Source organism: Gekko japonicus, unplaced genomic scaffold (genome assembly GCF_001447785.1).
Source record: "Gekko japonicus isolate JY-2015 unplaced genomic scaffold, Gekko_japonicus_V1.1 scaffold1131, whole genome shotgun sequence".
NCBI classification, from domain to species: Eukaryota; Metazoa; Chordata; class Lepidosauria; order Squamata; family Gekkonidae; genus Gekko; species Gekko japonicus.
The window spans coordinates 544044-561696 of NW_015161986.1; the positions used below are offsets into that span (position 1 = coordinate 544044).

General features: G+C 44.1%; 1 protein-coding gene across 2 annotated transcripts in view; it reads left to right on the plus strand.

The window, feature by feature from the left end:
• The window catches only part of PPP2R2A (protein phosphatase 2 regulatory subunit B, alpha), a 97872-nt gene that overhangs the window by 72430 nt on the left and 7789 nt on the right, over window positions 1–17653 (plus strand). For both annotated transcript variants that reach the window (XM_015429808.1, XM_015429807.1), the window contains exons 4-5: window positions 14023–14188; window positions 17280–17392. In XM_015429808.1, the coding sequence (XP_015285294.1) occupies window positions 14023–14188; window positions 17280–17392 (279 nt within the window). The remainder of the gene's footprint in view (window positions 1–14022; window positions 14189–17279; window positions 17393–17653) is intronic.

The window sequence follows — 17653 nt, forward strand, 5'->3', positions numbered from 1 at the left end:
CTTGAGAGAAAAGGGCATATATGTGCATCCATAGCTTAATGAACTGTTAATTTGATCGTTTGCAACACAAGGAAGACAATTCAGTGTCTACAATGACATAGGTTCCTGATCAACCACTCCAAGAGCTCACTATCTCCTTCTCAGAGGCTGGAATATTTATGGATGATAATAGATATCAGACACAGCTCCTTGTTCCTCACAAGGGAAAAGATGAAAAAGACCAAACAGTTGACTTAGCTGGTCATCAAGAAAAACCATTCTTCTCTTCTGACTCTGGCCAAGTTAATGGGGCTCCTGGTCTCCAACACAGACACGGTATAATGAGGCCGCATGCACATGAGACCTATACAATTTCTACTCAGACTATATCAGAGTCAAATAATGGAAAAATGGGACCTTCCCATTCAGGTACCCCTTACGGTCAAGAGGAGCCTGCTGTGGTGGACAAAGAACATCAACCTAAGTCAAGGAAGGAAGTTTTGGGTCCCCACAGAGAAACTATGTACACCAGCCTCCTGGGATGGGGAGCACCCCTGGATGACATCCCAACTCAGGGCAGGTGGTCCCCAAGCGAGTCATGACTCTCAATCAATGTGCTGGAATTAAAGGCAATCTACTTGGTGCTGGTGTACTTAGGCAAACAGGTGGCTCATCATCACATTCTAGTTTGCACAGACAATGTCTCAGCCAAGGCACACCTGAACACTCGGGGTGGGGGTCCAGATCCTAGTCACTACACAGATGCAGTAAGACTACTAATGTGGGCAGAACTATACCTTGCCTCAATAAGAGCTGAACATACCAAGGGCACAGCCAGCATTCAGGCAGACTGGCTCAGCAAGGAAACCATTCAACAGGGAGAATGGACCCTCAAGAGATAATTGTTTCAACAGATTGTGACACACTTTGGCACTCCCCTAGTGGACCTTTTCACATCCCTGCACAGCCACCAGCTCCCAAGGTACTACATGAGGTATTACCATCACTTAGCAGACGCAACAGACACCCTGAAATCGGTCTGGCCCAGGGGGCTCCTCTATGCATTTTCATCAATCCCAATCATCCCCAAACTCCTCAGAAAAATCCAGAAACAGAGGCCAGAGATCCTGGTAGTAGCACCAACCGTAGTTTTCCACCCTGCAACTGATGTCAGCATCTCAGCCCCTACATCTACCAATATTTCCAGACATGCTTAATCAGGGTCCAGAATGGCTGGATCTGACTATCTGGAAGCTGGGCAGATCAAATTCTTAAAGCTGGGATATTCATCAGATGTAATAACCAGGAAGTTATCCACTTTCAGAATATATAGGGCCTCATGGAAGGCCTTCCACATGTGGTGTAGGAAAAAATCGGTGGGTGTATAGACCTCCCTGCGGTCTATACTAAGTTTTCTACAGGATAGCCTAAAGGCTGGTCTCAAAACTGGCAACTCTCCGAAAACAAGTGGTAGCACTAGCATCAGTTCTTCCACAGCTAGATGGCATCAATATCTCTAATCATCTTCACATCTGTAGATTCCTCTGAGGAATGACCCTACAGAATCCTCCTCAGGTTCACAGATTCTCCACTTGGAGGCTACACAGTACTCTCAGCATTGACAAAACCTCCTTTTGAGCTAATCAAAGACATTCCTCTGAAATAGTTACGAGTGAAAGCAGACACCTTGGCCAGATGAATCTCAGAGTTGAACACGCTCTCTGCTAAACCAGAACTTTGCATTTTCCATAAGGACAAGGTGGTTCTCCGGATGGAACCCACATTCCAGCCCAAGGTAGTGTCCATCTTCTATAGATCACAGGAGATCTACTTCCCATAATTCTGTCCGAACCCGAAACACCGTAAGGAGACGTCATGGCACACGTTGGACATTAGAAGAGCCCTTAAAGTGTACCTGGTGAGGACAGAACACTTCAGGAAGACTGAGTCACTGTTCATCTCCCCACCCAACTTGGAGAAGAAAATGTCTAAATCAGCGATCAGCTCCTCAATAAAGACATGTATCGCAGAGGCCTATAAGACTCAAGATTGAAGTCCCACTGGGCATCACAGCACACTCAGTAAGGAGCGCAGCCACTAACACAGCCTTTGTGAGAAACGCTGTCTGCAGTGTGGCTACGTGGTCCTCAATCTCGATGTGAGGCAGTACAAGTTGAATGTGTATGATTTTGTAGACACATCCTTGGGCAAAAGAGTGTTACAGCACATAATACTTGAAGAGGGCGATGTCCCACTCAAAAATGAGATGACTGCTCTGGGAGGACCCACAAGATGTCTTCTGCCTCAGGGGAGAACAGACCTTTGGCTACTTACTGTGAAGGGTCCTTCTTCTCTGAGCAAAGGAAGACATCTTGCCCCTCCCTGCTAACCTTCTGCCTTCCTTCCTTCTATTCTTTCAGTCTCTAGTGTCAGAACAGGTCCCTGTGTTTCTCCTAATCTTGGAGTTCTAGTTTTCGAAGTTTTCAAGTGTTTCTCCAGTTTCATTGTTTTCCTGTTTGGTTTGCTCCTCGGAGTCACCCAAACTGAGTGAAGGGTGGCCCCACATCCAAGAGGAAGAGTTTAACTTCCTGCCTCCCTGAATGGGAACCACCCAAAAGATGTCTTCCTTTCTTCAGAAGAAAAGAACACTTCATGGTAAGTAACCAAAGGTCCGTTTTTGAATGTCCCGTGAACCCTGTTGCCATTTTCCTTTTCTCAGCCCCTGTAGCTTCCACCCTCCCACACATACATATGCTATGCCAACAGATGGCTTTGGGGGGATTTTTTTTTTTAATCAGCAATCGGTATATCAACATAGCACAATAGCATTACAATTATCTTTTGCTCTGTTTGTTGCAGTGATTAAAATATGTTCTATAAATAAATACGAAGTTAGGATCTTAGCCCATATAGACATAAAATCAGTAGTCAACAATAAAGCCAACAGTATTTTTGGGAAAGCAGCTACAATTAAAAATACATAGGTGAAAGCAGATGACATGCATTAGATCTGGAAATAAAAGCACCAGATCCTTTCCAGAATAAAATGGCTTAGCCTAACCTGGATAGCCCAGGCAAGCCTGATCTTGTCAGTTCTCGTAAGCTAAGCAGGGCCAACCCGGGCAAGTATATGGATGGGAGACCTCCAGAGAATACCTGGGCTAAGAGGCCAGAGGCAGGCTATCAAGCCACTTCTCTGAACACCCTCTGTGCCCCAGTAGGAGTTGCCAGAGGTTGCCATGACTTCCAGGCACAGGCACACCAGTGTTCCCTCTATATAATAAATAAATAAATAAGCTGAGTTAGTGTGAGCTAGCTCACAGTTTTTAACCTCCAGCTCACACATTTTTGTCTTATCTGAGGAGGGTTGGCTCCAGAGCAAACTAATTTATGCAGTAGCCAAATCACTTGCTCACAACTTTAATGCTAGTAGCTCACAAAGAAGAATTTTTGCTCACAAGACTCCACAGCTTAGAGGGAGCATTGAGGCACACATGCACACAAAAATGCAGAATAAGATGGCTTAACGGGTCTTTGGAACACAAGGAGCCAAGGTAACATCCTGCACCAGAAAGTTCCATAGCACAATTGAAAAAGCTTTATCCTGTGGACTTGTCAACCTAATCCTGGTGATAGTGAGCTGGTTAACTGGGGTTTTTTAATGTCTAATAAGATATGCTTGAGAGCAGTCCCTGCCAGACGAAGCCAGGAGGGTGTGGATGAGTAAGGTTGTCAGTTGTTGTCAGTGCCTTGTGTAGCTTCCTGCTTCTTCTCCTGGCCAGCAAAACTGGAATACATTAGGCGTAATAAAGGGATTAAGCATATTTGCATAATGTTTATATTAGTTGAAACCCCCTGCTGTTCCTGGTATATAATTAAGATTGCCTGAAATAATAAATATTTATTACAATGTTTACATTGCTCTCTACTCCACTTAGGAAAGTATTCACGGTGCCTGCTCCATGAGTCTGGAACTTCCTGCAGGAATCGGAGTCTGCCTGAAGGATGATTCAGCAAAATCATGTGACATTTATTATAATACTCCATCTTTCTATTATGCACCATTCAGGGCAGCTGGCGAAATAGTAAATAGCCTTTTTAAAAATCCCACACCAAAATATCAAATTAACATAAGGCTCAAGAAGCAGTTTGATAAGGATTTTGTTCAAGATTTAAAATCAGCAGAATGTATGTAATCAGCTCTGAACAAAAAGATTGTGGCAAGGTGGTGGAAAGTAGAGAATGCGGGAGTGAAACGAGGCGGGGGAGAAAAGGGGACTCCCGGAGTACAATAGCTGAATTGTACTCTGTACACTCAGTCATCTCTAGAACTTGGGGGCTTAATAACAGGACTGAGGGGCACCCAGTGAATTTGATGGGCAGTTGATTCAGGATGGACAAAGAAAGTATTTTTTTACACAAAAAGTAATTGTGGAAATCACTACAGGGAATGTCCAGTCAGAGGCTTACGGTACTAGGAGACAACATGGGGAAAGGCCTTTGGCTCTATACCCTGTTGCCTGACCCTTCAGGACAGCTGGTTTACCACTGTATCGTTCAGGGTGCTGGACTAAATGGACCACTGGTTTGATTCACCAGGGCTTCTCTTGGGTTCTGTCCTCTATTTTTATAGGAAGGCACAGAGAGGCCCCAGCTGAAGTCCTGAGATAATGCAAGTCCATATAAAAGGAGGCTGTCTCTAAGATACCCTGGTTGAGCCAAGTCATTTAGAGCATGAGAGCAAAAGAGGAAGCTAATAAAGATGGTACAGAATTGGAGGAGGAGTTTTCTGAATCAGTTCCAGGAAGTTCTTGACCATGCGACCAGCTTGGGCTTCAAATATCACCTATGGAGTGAGCAGGGAGTTCTGAATGGCCGATTCTTGATTACAGAATGGTGAAAACACAATTAAAGTTGGCATCAGTTATCTAATTATGGCTGGATGAATTTTATACTTAATTGTGTTTTTGCCTTTTGTATGTAATGCTTTTTATGCATTGATACCATAAAATGATTAAATTTGGCATTAAATGCCTTGTGTACCCATTGAAACTGATGCATAATGACAATTCAGATATTAGTGGCTAACCATGGTTTTCTGCTTCATGATCAGTTCTGGGGAGATCTCATGTTCAACCAAATAATTTAGATATTTCTGTTTCCATGGAAACCCATAGTTTGCTGTTACTTCTCTACTGATAAAGTCTGCTGATTCAGAATGTAAACAGCAAACCATGATTTTGCTGTGGAAGCAGAAAACTCTAGCTTTGTGTTATGGTAGAACAGAATAGAAAAGGCCCAGCCAGGTTTCTTAAAATAGCAGCAAACTGTGGCTTGCTGGAACCTCTGGAACAAGGCTAGTTTTTAAGCATCACATTTGAACATCCTTGAATATATTATTGCTGCATAACACAGTTTGATCATATAGTGCCATCTAGTGGGGATACAGTTGGGAACAGCAGCCTGGTTTTTAATTTTTAATTTTTTTGTTTTATTATTACATATATTAACTGAGCTGCGGTGGCTCAAGTGGTTAAGACGCTGAACTGCAGGCTGTGGAAGGTCAGTAGTTCAGCAGTTCGAGACCCGGGTGCCGCATGATGGAGTGGGCTCCAATCTCTAGTTCCAGCTCCTGCCAACCTAGCAGTTCGAAAGCAAGAAATTGCAAGTAGTTAAATAGGTACCACTTCGGTGGGAAGGTAACAGCGTTCCGTGCGCCTCGGTGTTTAGTCATGCCGGCCACATGACCATGGAAATGTCTTTGGACAGCGCTGGCTCTTCGTCTTTGAAACGGAGATGAGCACCGCAACCCTAGAGTCAGATTCGACTGGCTTTCGAGCAAGGGAACCTTTACCTCTTACCTTTTTTATATTAACTGAAGACAGCCAGCAAACAAAATCTGAAATACAGATGAGTTACTGCAAGTTGCTAATGGGAGCATTGTGTTTTTTTCTTACCCTCTCCTGCTGACTAGTAGGTCACTGGTACAGTAAAAGGAGAGGCCCACTTGGTTGGTTGGTTTGGCACAAGGTTACTTTTGATTTTGTGAAATGCACCTAAGCTGTTCAGGTTTGTCCTGTAGAATTATCTTTTCCGTGAGAGGTTAGAAATTATAAGCAAAGGTGCATTGAAAGGCTGTTTATAGTTGAAAGTTATACGTTCAGGAAGATCTCATCACAGAGGCGAACTAGATTATACCCATTTAAGTTCTTAGCAGAACTTTTGCAGCTTGGTAGTTTTGCAGCTTGGTAGTCATGCCACTGCTTTGGCATCCAGTGTGGCATAATAGTTGGACTAGGTTCAGAGACACCTGAGTTCAAATCCCCACACATCCTTCAGGCTCTCTGGCCTTTGACTAGTCTCTTTCATCCCACAATTTAATTTCTTGAGATGATTCTGAGATAGAAAAATGGGGAGGGGGCACTGTGAGCTCCTTGGAGACAGGATAAGATTTTTTTTTATCGTGTTACCTGGTTGGGAGTATTATTTACAAGCATTATTTACTTCATTTATACTCCACTTCCCCTAGTGGGGGACTCATAGCTGTTTACAATGTTCTCCCCTTCCCTGTTTTACCCTCACAACCCTGTGAGGTAGGTTAGGCTGACATAAATAGTGTTTATTATGTTGATGCGTGTCACTGTTCTGAGCAGATACATCTCTGCCACCTGTATGAACTGGTTTCAGAAGTGAACCCTTTTTCTTAGGGGGTCCAGGGGTCAGTAGGTCTCTGTGTGGCAGGGGACTAAGGATTTCTCACACAATTCTCCATATCCTTGCCAAACTACAGTTTCCAGGACCCTTTGGCTATAATATGAAAATAAGATTTCAGAGAATATGTGCCTGGTAACAACAATGTAGGCCAGTACTGAGAAACATTTATCTTTGTCATAGCCAGTTTTATCACTTGGTTAATAAAGCCCCCCCCCCCATAATTTGTTTTATTAAACTTTCCTATAAAATGGCATGGGTTATTTTGGTTCCCATTTTGCAAAATAGGACTATGGCAGAAGGTGAGATCACATGTTCAGCTGAAACAGTAGCTGTCATCTGATTGACTCATTTCCCTTAGTTGATCCACAGTTTCTTGCATGATTAGGAGCCAATCATGCCTGTCACCTAGTCACAGGTAACCGAGATGTGATTTCCTATTTGATCAGCTAGGACTGAAAAAACTGATGCTGGCAGGTAGCAATTTGAAATAAGTCTGCACTCCTGTTTTTCTGGTTCCATCAGAGCAATTAGTTGCGTCCAAATCACTAACATACCTAGCAAACAGAAACAGGTAAAAGCTGCAAAGAGTTTACAAAGGGCACTGGAGTTCTAAACCTTAAAAACATCTTAGAAGCCTCTTCTGTTATTCATTTCTGAGCCTTCAGAATGTGCTCCTAGATTTCCAGGCTTTTCTCTACAGTCAACGATGGCTTGAATTTTGCTTTATAAAAAGTGCAGATGTTTTCAAAAATGTCCAAACCTGTGTCCTGTAGTGGATTCAAACCTAGCCAATGAACCTAAAGTAGCAAGGAGTTCAGGACTTAGGGGTGTGCATTAGGCCAAAAATCTACCCAAAAAACGCCTTACCGGTATTTTTCTGGTAAATTTCAGTATCCCAAATGTATCCGGGTTGTCTCGGGAAAAAACAAAATCCTGGATATATTTGGGGATTACCAGGTAGATCTGAAAACAGCTGTTTGTTGGGCTTTTACTGCAGCCCCTTTAAAGTTTAAAGGGACTGTGGAAGACAGCCTGTGAATCAGCTGTGCCAGTGGGGAGCAGACTGTTCCCTCTGGCTCAGCTTGGGGCTGGCTTCTCATGCAGCCCAGTTTAACCTGGACTGCAGGAGAAGCAAGCCCAGCCAGGATCTCCTGTCCCGCTCGGAGCAATATGCTGTGTATGGCACAGCAACTCCTGGGGCTTGCTTCTCGTGCAGTCAGGCTGGGTTTTTAAAAAAATATCTTCTTGGGTCTCTTGGACCTGAAAAATTTTGGGTTTCAAAAAAATCCCAGATCTGGATACTGTACCAGTATTGGGATCCGGGATTTTTCAGAAATCAGTATTGCACACTCCTATTCAAGACTTGTGTATTGAAAACAATTGTCTCCTTTTGACCATTTGCAACTGAGAAGACTAGAGCATAAAATCATACTTAACAGTCTGTAAGGGCCCATCATGCAGCAATAAAGGAGAAAATGGTCATTGTTTCATTGGCAACAGTGATGTCTGCACTGTAAACTGGGTAACTAATGTTTTAATGTTTTGCTTTGTCCTCATTTTAACCTTTATTTAAAAATAAGGCTTGATGCAGCATGTGGAACATAAGGAATATACAATAACCCTTTAAACCACATCAAAATGACACCCACTTCCATTAAAATATTTTTTACAAGAGTCTGAGAGGGATGCAAGTCACTGTGCAATCGTAAGCCTTGTTTCCTGGGAGTAAGTTTCTTGGGAGTAAGCCTTGTTGAATGACTTGGGACTGAGGACTGCTCCCTCAGCTGTCCACCTCACTGTTACTCTTCAAATGAGCTCCAAGACACAGAGTACTTTTACAACTGTTATAGATGTTGAGGGAGGGTGCTCTACAGACCTCTTAGGCAGACAGTTCCTGGTGTGATGCCATAATGATGGGAATGAGATCTCACTGAGGAGGACAGGATCGAACCTGACTACAAAGTGGAACTGCCAAAGGCAACTTTGGGGGTAGGCATGAGTTGACATGTGCGTTTATATGGGAAGCGGTAGTGTGTTTACAGTGAGCATGTTTCTGTTTTTCTTATTGTTTAGGCTGAGAGATAGAAAATTTAACAATTAAATAGCAAGTCTGCACAAGAATTTTAAAGATTTAAAGAACCAGAAAGTATTCCTTTGGCCACATCTTAAATTTTTTTCCTGAACACAGTGGCTTGCATTTTCCTTTATGAAGGCTGGAGCATGAAAGACCATCTTGGCCTTTGTCCCTCATGGCTAATATTATCATGCTGGGCTGGGTTGGTTGACTGGGTTCAGGAGGTAATAAGTACCTGTCTGAGGGAGGGTGTACTTCCAAATACTGTGCAAGAGACTGTTGTGAGGCCACTCCTGAAGAAGGCGTCTCTGGACCAAAATGACCTAAACAACCTACTGCCCACACCCAGTGGCTAATATTCCATTATTGGACAAAAGTGCTTGAGGGGGGAAAAGTTTTAATACCCTGTTTTCTTCTACCTTAATGAGTCTCAGAGTGGTTTACAATCGCCTTCCCACCCTCTCCCCACAGCAAGTACCTTGTGAGGTAAGTGGGGCTAAGAGAGTTCTGAAAGAACTGTGACTAGGCCCAAGGTCATCCCAGCAGGCTTCATGTGGAGGAGTGTGGAATCAAACCCAGTTCTCCAGATAGATTCTGCCTCTCTTAACCACTACACCATGCTGGCTCTCAAGCAGATGGCAGCTTTACATCTTCAGATGGTCTTGGAGGACATGTTTCAGTTTGGATTCAGGTCTGGCTTTGGGATAGAAACAGTTTTGGTCACCCTAATTCAATGACCCTTGCCAGGAGAGTGATAGGGGAGTGCATCCTTGTTGATTCACCTGGACCTCTCAGCAAATTTCAATACCATCAACTATGGAGAGGCTGGCTGGACTGGGAGTAGGGGGCACTGTGGTTCCACTCTTATTTGACCGACCAATTTCAGAAGGTAATGCTGAGCAGCTGCCCATGATATTTATGCTATGGAGTTCCACAGGATTCCATCTTGTCCCCCATGCTATTTAACATCTATATGAACCCATTGGGAGATCATCAACCTTAGCAGCTAAGCCAGGTGTGTCTGAGGAAGCCCTGAATGACTGCCTGGTAACGGTAATGAGATGGATGAAGGCCAGTAAACCAAAGCTCAATCCAGACTGAGTTGCTGTTGGTCAATGGAGAAGCTGCTCAGGAACTGCAGAGCCAGCTTGCCCTGGAGGGGGTTGCACTCCCCCAAAGGAGCAAGTTTGTAGATTGAGGGGTGTTACAAGATCGTGGCCTACTGTTGGAGGCTCAGTTCTCCGCCATGGCCATAGCTCCTTTTATCAGCTCTGGCTGGCTTGCCAGCTATAACCATTCCTTGAAAAGCATAACCTGTCTAGAATGAACCATGTGGTTATCACATTCAAGTTAGACTGCAGTACTCTCTACATGGGGCTGCTTTTGAAAATGGTTTGGAAAACTCGGTCCAAAATGCAGGGGATGGTTACAGGGAGTGTATCACCCCTGTGCTGAAATACCTGCACTGATTACCCATCTGTTTCCAGATATAGTACCTTTAAGCCCTAAACAGCTTTGGGCCAGGATACCTGAAGGATCATCTCCTCTCATACTATACAGCTAGCCAGCAAGGATCTGCCTCTCAAGCTCTGCTTTCTGTGCCTCCCACCTTCAGAGGTGAGGTTGGTGGTGACTACAGACAGTGCATTTTCTGTGGTGGCACTTTGCCTTTGATATGCCTTCCCCATTTTATTTTTTTAATACACCAGGATAAAACACATCTTTTTACCCAGGCTTTCTAATAACGGTTTAATCTTCTCAGCTTTTTAATGGTCTGCTTCTGCTGATAGACATCTTGCTGGTTGAATCCTTTCCCAACCTGAGCTGCTTGCCATGGAGCATGGCAAGGACAGACATTTTGAAGACTCTGTAAGGTGGAGCTTTTCCAACATTCTTTTGGTGCCTTAAGCTATGCTTTTACGCATGCTGAATAACACACTTTCAGTCCACTTTCAATGCACTTTACTGATCATTTGCAAGTGGATTTTGCCATTTCACACAATAAAATCCGTTTGCAAAGTGTGTTAAATGTGGATTGAAAATACATTATCTGGGTGTCAGTTGTTAATGAAGGTGGGGAGATGTATTGGCTTAATCGTATTTCATTTTATTCTTATTGTATTTTTTGTAAAATGAGATTTATAGCTGGTTTTAATGATGTAAGCCCTTTTGAATCCTATTGATCAGGAAAAGGGGGGATATAAATGTTTCAAAATGTATGATGTTCAACTAGACCTTTTCTGGATGTGGATGTTAGATACTAGAACCCCCATTTCTCCCACCAACCCAAGTTGAGGGAAGAAATGATGGAATCTAGGGCAACACGATTTAAAGCAGGAATGACAGAGGGGATAGTCTTTTACTCTTCCAGGGCATATGAAAGTCTCTGTAGTCTGCCCTGGAGGCTGGCTGACTCTCTGTGAAGAGGCAGCTGCAGTAGGCTACCACTGTCTACAGGTTCCTCCTTGGGATACCTTGTTCTCTTCACAGGACAATCATTCTTAGACAGCTTTCTGTTCTCCCTTTTCCCTCAGAAGTCTTTTTCTTCCTTTCCTCAGAAAATTTCTCTCCTCCTCCTCTTTCCTCAGGCAACCTCACAAATTCCACCAAAGCATACGTCTTCATACGTATTTCAAAATAACGTGGCAAGAGAGAGCGTATACCCATAGCACAGTTTGAGGAACGTGTTGCATATGTCCTGGCCATGTGAGAGAGGTTTGGAATAGAGGCCTTTAGGATTCACTGGAGCTGTTTGTAACTCTGTGTGTCACAGTTCTTTGAAAGTATCCAGGGTGTGTCATGACACCCACAGGATACCGTTTACCCTATCTAGAGTATCTTGGGCTCTGTTCATGCTGTTTGCTGCCCTATTCTTTCTTCTGCATTGGGGAGAGCTCCCCAGGGCACGGAGGTGTGTTTGTTTTGTTCATAAAGCAATGCCGTATCAGCAGGCTGGCACCCCTGAGTTCCATTCAGTTGGCAGTCCCACAGTGTGTTGCTTGAAACATGATTCCTGTGTAGAATTTCTGCAAGCATACTCTTTCACTCCTTGCCGAGCTGCTGTCATTCCAGGACTGGAACGTGGTAGTGGTTGAACAGTGCAAAGCAACGTGGAGTGGTTTAAGAGGCAGGAAGTGAACACCATCTCTAATTGACAGCTCAAGGAAGATTCATGCTGGCACAATGTTAATTAGATTAGGCTGGGGTTTGGCTTTACAACTCCTGCCATGGACGAATGCCCTGGGATTTTTTGTCAGTGTCATCTAGTCCCGTGCATGACACCTGTGCATGTTGCATCACTGTGTCTCGGTTCCAGATACAAGCAAGCAATCATCAGGGTGCTTGGATTTAGGTAACAGCTTGAAGGGAATACAAGCCATGAGTCATGACCAGGACTTCTTGCAATGCAACAGCTGTTCCTGGTTCATTCTTTGGCATGGATTGTGCTCAGCCTTGCTGTACTTGTCAGGTGGGAATGAGCAAGTGCACAAGATTCTGCCCTCCTTTTTAGGATTCGAGTGTCACAAGAAAGAGTGTGCACAATAAAGCGTTCCAGCTCTTAAAAATTCAAGGTTATTTCTGCCTTCCTTTCTTTTGTAGTATTGGACAATGATGTCCCACAAGGCTGGAGGAATCCTGAAGTTCATTAGGTCCCCTCCTTGTTTTCCATCTAGCCCTCTGTAACTTCCTTGTAGCCTCTACCCATCTGTGGCACCTATTAACACCTCAGGTGGGCGCACATCCAGCCTATGCTTAAGACTCTGCAATAGCTGCCAATAGCATTCCGGATTCGTTTCAAGGTGCTGGTTTTGACCTTTAAAGCCCTTTATGGTCAGGGACCGGCCTACCTGAGGGACAGCCTTTCCCCGCATGTTCCCCAGAGAGCACTGCAATCAGAATCCCAAAACCACCCGGACCTCCCTGGCCCAAAGGAAGTCAGGTTGATGGCAACTAGGACCAGGGCTTTCTCGTTCGTAGCTGCGTCCTATTGGAATGAGCTTCCTGCCGAGATCAGGGCCCTGCGGGACCTTTCACAGTTCTTCAGGGCCATGAAAACAGAGCTTTTTAGGCAGGCGTTCTGTTAGGAGTGGCGTCTTAACCAGCAGCGCCCTGTGTGAACTCAGACCCAGCATGACCTAGCGCGGTGGCACCGCCGAATGTGTCCTTAAACTGCATTTTATTTCTATCGCCATAGAAGTTATGTTTTAAACGGATTTGTCTGTGTTTTAAATGATTTATTATATTTTATCATTTGTAAAATGTATATTGTTCATCAGTTTTGTGGAAGCCGCCCTGAGCCTGCCTTGGCGGGGAGGGCGGGGTAAAAGTTAAAGTAATAAATAAATAAATAAATAAATATTGTAGGTGGAGATTGTTCATTTAATAGCTTGACTAAGGAGTTGGAACCTCTTGTAAATGTGAGTCATTCTTTTGAAAACTGTTGACCTGCAGACTTAAAAACTTAATCTGTTCTGAATCACTAAAGTTTTGCTAAAGAAAATCTATCTTAAAAGAGAGGGGTAAGTGTAGGCGAATCCAAAATGTGTTGATTCAACCTACATTCTTTTTAGAGGGCATTTTTAATTCCTCTTGAATAGTCTGAAATCAAGACATTGACAGGAGTACCTGAATTGCCTTCCATACACAGACATGCACTTGAACTGTAAGGTCCAGTTGACATAGTAGTAAACCAAGCCTTGCTACATCTTCATTGGGTGTATGGAATTTATTGTGCTTATTTTCAAATAGTCATTCATTTCATTCATGCATCTTGTTTTAAAGTATGCTCTTAAGAGGTTTTAAGTGTGTGCCTTAAAAAAAATAGAGCTGAAATGCTTAGTCAGTTTGGTTGATCGGTTTCTAAGGTATCTCTGACTGAGAAGGCAACATTTTGTAAAAAGGAAACTATTTTTAAGTCATGTACTTTATAAATCCATTGGCAGCAGGAACCACATTGGGAATGTATTTTTGTTCTCTCACACAGAAGAGAATGCCTCTTCTAACAAAGCACCTGTGGCAACCTGTGTGAATCATCTAAAAACTGTTGTTGGGGTTTTTTTTAGAATTGTAATTTCAGATTGCACATGAACACAGACTTAGTCCATTAAACCCATAGGGGTTTAATTGCTGATTTATTTCACTGACTGGCAGCCCACAACCAGTGTGTTGTGTAAGGTGGGTGGCCCTGTTGTAAACTGTAGCCTGCACATATAGCCAGGCCGCTCTGCTCACCAGATCTGTGTCCTCTCTTTCAGAACAAAACACAGTCTCACAGCAGAGGTGAATACAATGTTTACAGTACCTTTCAAAGCCATGAACCAGAGTTTGACTACTTGAAAAGCTTAGAAATTGAAGAGAAGATCAACAAAATTAGGTGGTTACCCCAGAAAAATGCTGCTCAGTTTTTATTGTCCACAAACGGTAAGGCTTTCTAAATTATGGTGTGCAAGGTGGGAGGGTTTCCTGTAATATGCAACAGTCCACTGTTGTGCTATGGCTGTATTACAAAGCATATCTTCTGCCATCCTCCTTTTCCTTGTAGACTTGCTAGAGGCACCTGGCTGGCCAGGGTTGGACGCAGGGTGTTTTACTTGGGCTTAACTTTTGTCTGATGTATTGGGGCTGCACGTAGGTTCTTCGCCTCCTAAACTAATTCACAAGTATTATGTACTTGGGGCCAGTGAGGCATGATCGTAGTGGGGGCATGTTGATTTTCACACTGATATATGAAACAGGGTTGGCAGGAGAGAGTGTGGCTATGTCTTCAGTGATGGGTGCTGCATATTCCCTTCTCCTCCACATCTTCCCTTAATTCTGTTGCTCCATCCACTTCTCTCAGTTACTTGTATATACAAATAACAAATACAAAGAAGAGAAAAATACTTGGGGCATCCCACTGTGGGAGGTGAGGTGCCAGTGGAGGGAGGTCAAGACCCCGTGCATGCTTTTCACTGTTAAGACCCTTTTATATATGAATGGGGCAGACCCATGGAAAATAGTTCTGTCATATCTCACTGCCCTCAGAATTGGGTGGGGCGGGCACACACAAAACTATCAGGATCCCAGAATGTGCTATTTGTAAGTTGGGCCTGTTCATATCTTAAGCTTTATGATGATCAAGATTCTCCTGTTTCTGGGAAGACTTCTCTCTTATCTCTTGTTTTGATGTTGTAAGCCACAATGTTTGATTTGAAATCCCTCTTATTGCCAGTCTGTACAGGTGTGCGGGGGGGGGGAATTCTCCCCAGATTTGGGTATATTGGACCTGGAAAATATCATTATTTCCCAGTATTCCTGAATACCAATACAGTATGGTATTCGGATTTTGTAAATATTCAGGAAACCCAAATTTATTTGGGTCCATTATACCCTATGGGGACCATTGAAGTGAATGGCAAATCTCCTGGGGTATATTCAGTGGTCAGGAGGGGGTGGGGGGTTGAGGTATAGACACCAAATTTGAAATGTAGCTGCTGAAGCCTCTCCTCAAAAGACCCCCAAGTTTCAAAGAGATTGGACCAGAGCATCCAATTCTATGGGCACCCAAAAAAGGTGTCCCCATCCTCTATTGTTTCCAGTGGGGGGAAATAGCAAGGCAATATAAGCCCAGCAGAATGTCCCAGAGAATCTTTGCAGTAGAAAGTGAAGTGGTGGGGACATTTTTGCAAGGCCAGTAACAGAACACTGTGGCTGTGCCAAAACTCAATAGGACTAAGGTCAAATCTGAAAATCTCTGAAATAGAAACTGAGGGGAGGGGCATTTCTGCAAGGACAGCAGAACCAGTGCAATGTTAGCAGCAGAACCCAGTGTCATTGTGACAAATGCCAGCTCAACAGGACTGATGTCAAGCACAGAATCATAATCCAAGCAAGGGGGAGGGGGGTTGCAAGGACAGCAGAACCAGCACAGTAGTGCCCAGCAGCACAACCCAATGCCAGCCTACTAGTGCATAGCAGCAGAACTCAGTGTCATTTTGGCAAATGCCATTCAACCGGTCTGATGTCAAGCACAGGATTCCAGTCTGAGCGAGGGGGAGGAGGGTTGCAAAGACAGCAGAATCAGTGCAATAGTATCCAGCAGCACAACCCAGTGTCGATGTGGCAGCAGTGCAAACCCAACAGAACTAACCAGTGTCACACCACAGAATCCCAGCAGGGTTTTTTAAAGAAGCAATGGCAGTAGAAGCCCAGCAGAACACTCAAAAGTGCAGGGGTGAGGAACATTTGCTAGCCTACCTGAACCAATACACAGAAACCCAGTAATGTTTTGTTTTCTTCCAAAGCCAAGGGCAAACCCAGAGAAACCCTATACACCATTTCCCCAGGGAAGGCCTCAGAAAGTGAGGGGGGTGTTGTGTGTCCACTCTGGTCTTCCTCTCTCAGCAGGAGCAGTACACCAACCATCACTGCCTCAGTGAAGGAGCCTTAGCCTAGGTACTGCAGCTGCCCTTGCTTCATTATTTATGGTGCTCCTGTGGGTTCTGCTGGTTTTTGTTTGCACAGGTCTCACTATCCTACTCTATCCTTTCATCTCCATCAAGATGAAGAACAGTTTTTGTGCTGCTGCTGTGTTAATTTCAGAATGCAGTTTTGGTTTAGGGTGGCTGGTGACTCAGTGAGTGAACTTGAACACACCACCTTCAATATCACCCTGTTTTGCACTCCTACCAGGGTTCGGTAGAGGTATTTTGGTGCAGGTGGATTCAGAATGGCAGAGGGGAGATTGGCGGGGCATTTCTGTGCCAGTCCAACTGGTTAATGGTCCTCCTACTTCTTTCCAGTCTCATTTTAATTTGGGGAAGAGTGTTTCACCCCAGCTTCCCAGCACAGACTGAGAGAGAGGATGCAGGCACAAGTATGTGCTCACTTCAGTCAGGACTGGTTGGCTGAATAGTGGCAAGTTGACCTTTGGGAAGACCAACTGCTCACCTGTCCAGGGGAGCAGGCGTGGGCCATGAGAACTGACAATGTTGCCCGCATGGGGGGGGGAAACCCTCTCACTCTGCATGCTCATCAGACGGCATGAGAAGAGCCTCTGGGCCATGGCAGAGAGGTCCAGTCAGACTGCCTCCTTCATGGCCCAGTAGCTGAGGGGACTGGTGGCATGTTGGAACTATCCTAAGGCCAATTCTGTATACCCCAGTGAGTATCCAGATGTGTATGCATGGGTAGCTGCAGAAATGTTGCTGGTTCATGGGCTTCAATTAGGACTACTGGGCTACAAGAGATAGTTCTGTTGCCTGCACCTGGTTTCAGTTCATAGCTATTTGCGTTTTCCAGAGCAGAAAAGGGCATGGCTCAGTGTTAGAAAATGTGGTTGTGCATGTATTATAGTCCCAGGTTAAGTCTCCAGTTAAAGAGACCCTGGAGAGTCACTGTTGATCCGAGTAGACAACACTGAGCTTGATAGATTGATGGTATAAGGTAACTTTATATGATCAATTGAATTTATTGATGAAGATCTGAAGCCTTCCTATAATGCTACTTGTTTGGTTGCTAAAATATATTTCAGATAAAACAATAAAATTGTGGAAAATCAGTGAAAGAGACAAAAGACCTGAAGGCTATAACTTGAAGGAAGAAGATGGGCGATATAGGGACCCTACTACAGTCACAACATTACGGGTGAGTAGCTTCATCCTTTGTCATGTTAACCTTCCCACTGCCTCCACCACACAATGCAGCTAGTCTGTTTACTTACTACCAAGGCCTTTCGGACGAGTAGCTAGAGAATCAGCATTCTGTCAGGCCTGCCTAGATTTGCAAGGACTGGCGATGTGATGGTACTTTGCTTTCAAAGATTAAGCTTTTTAGTGATTATGGGTACCATGCCTGTAACAACATTGAGTGACATGCACTGCTCGTTTCCCTGAATTATATATATAT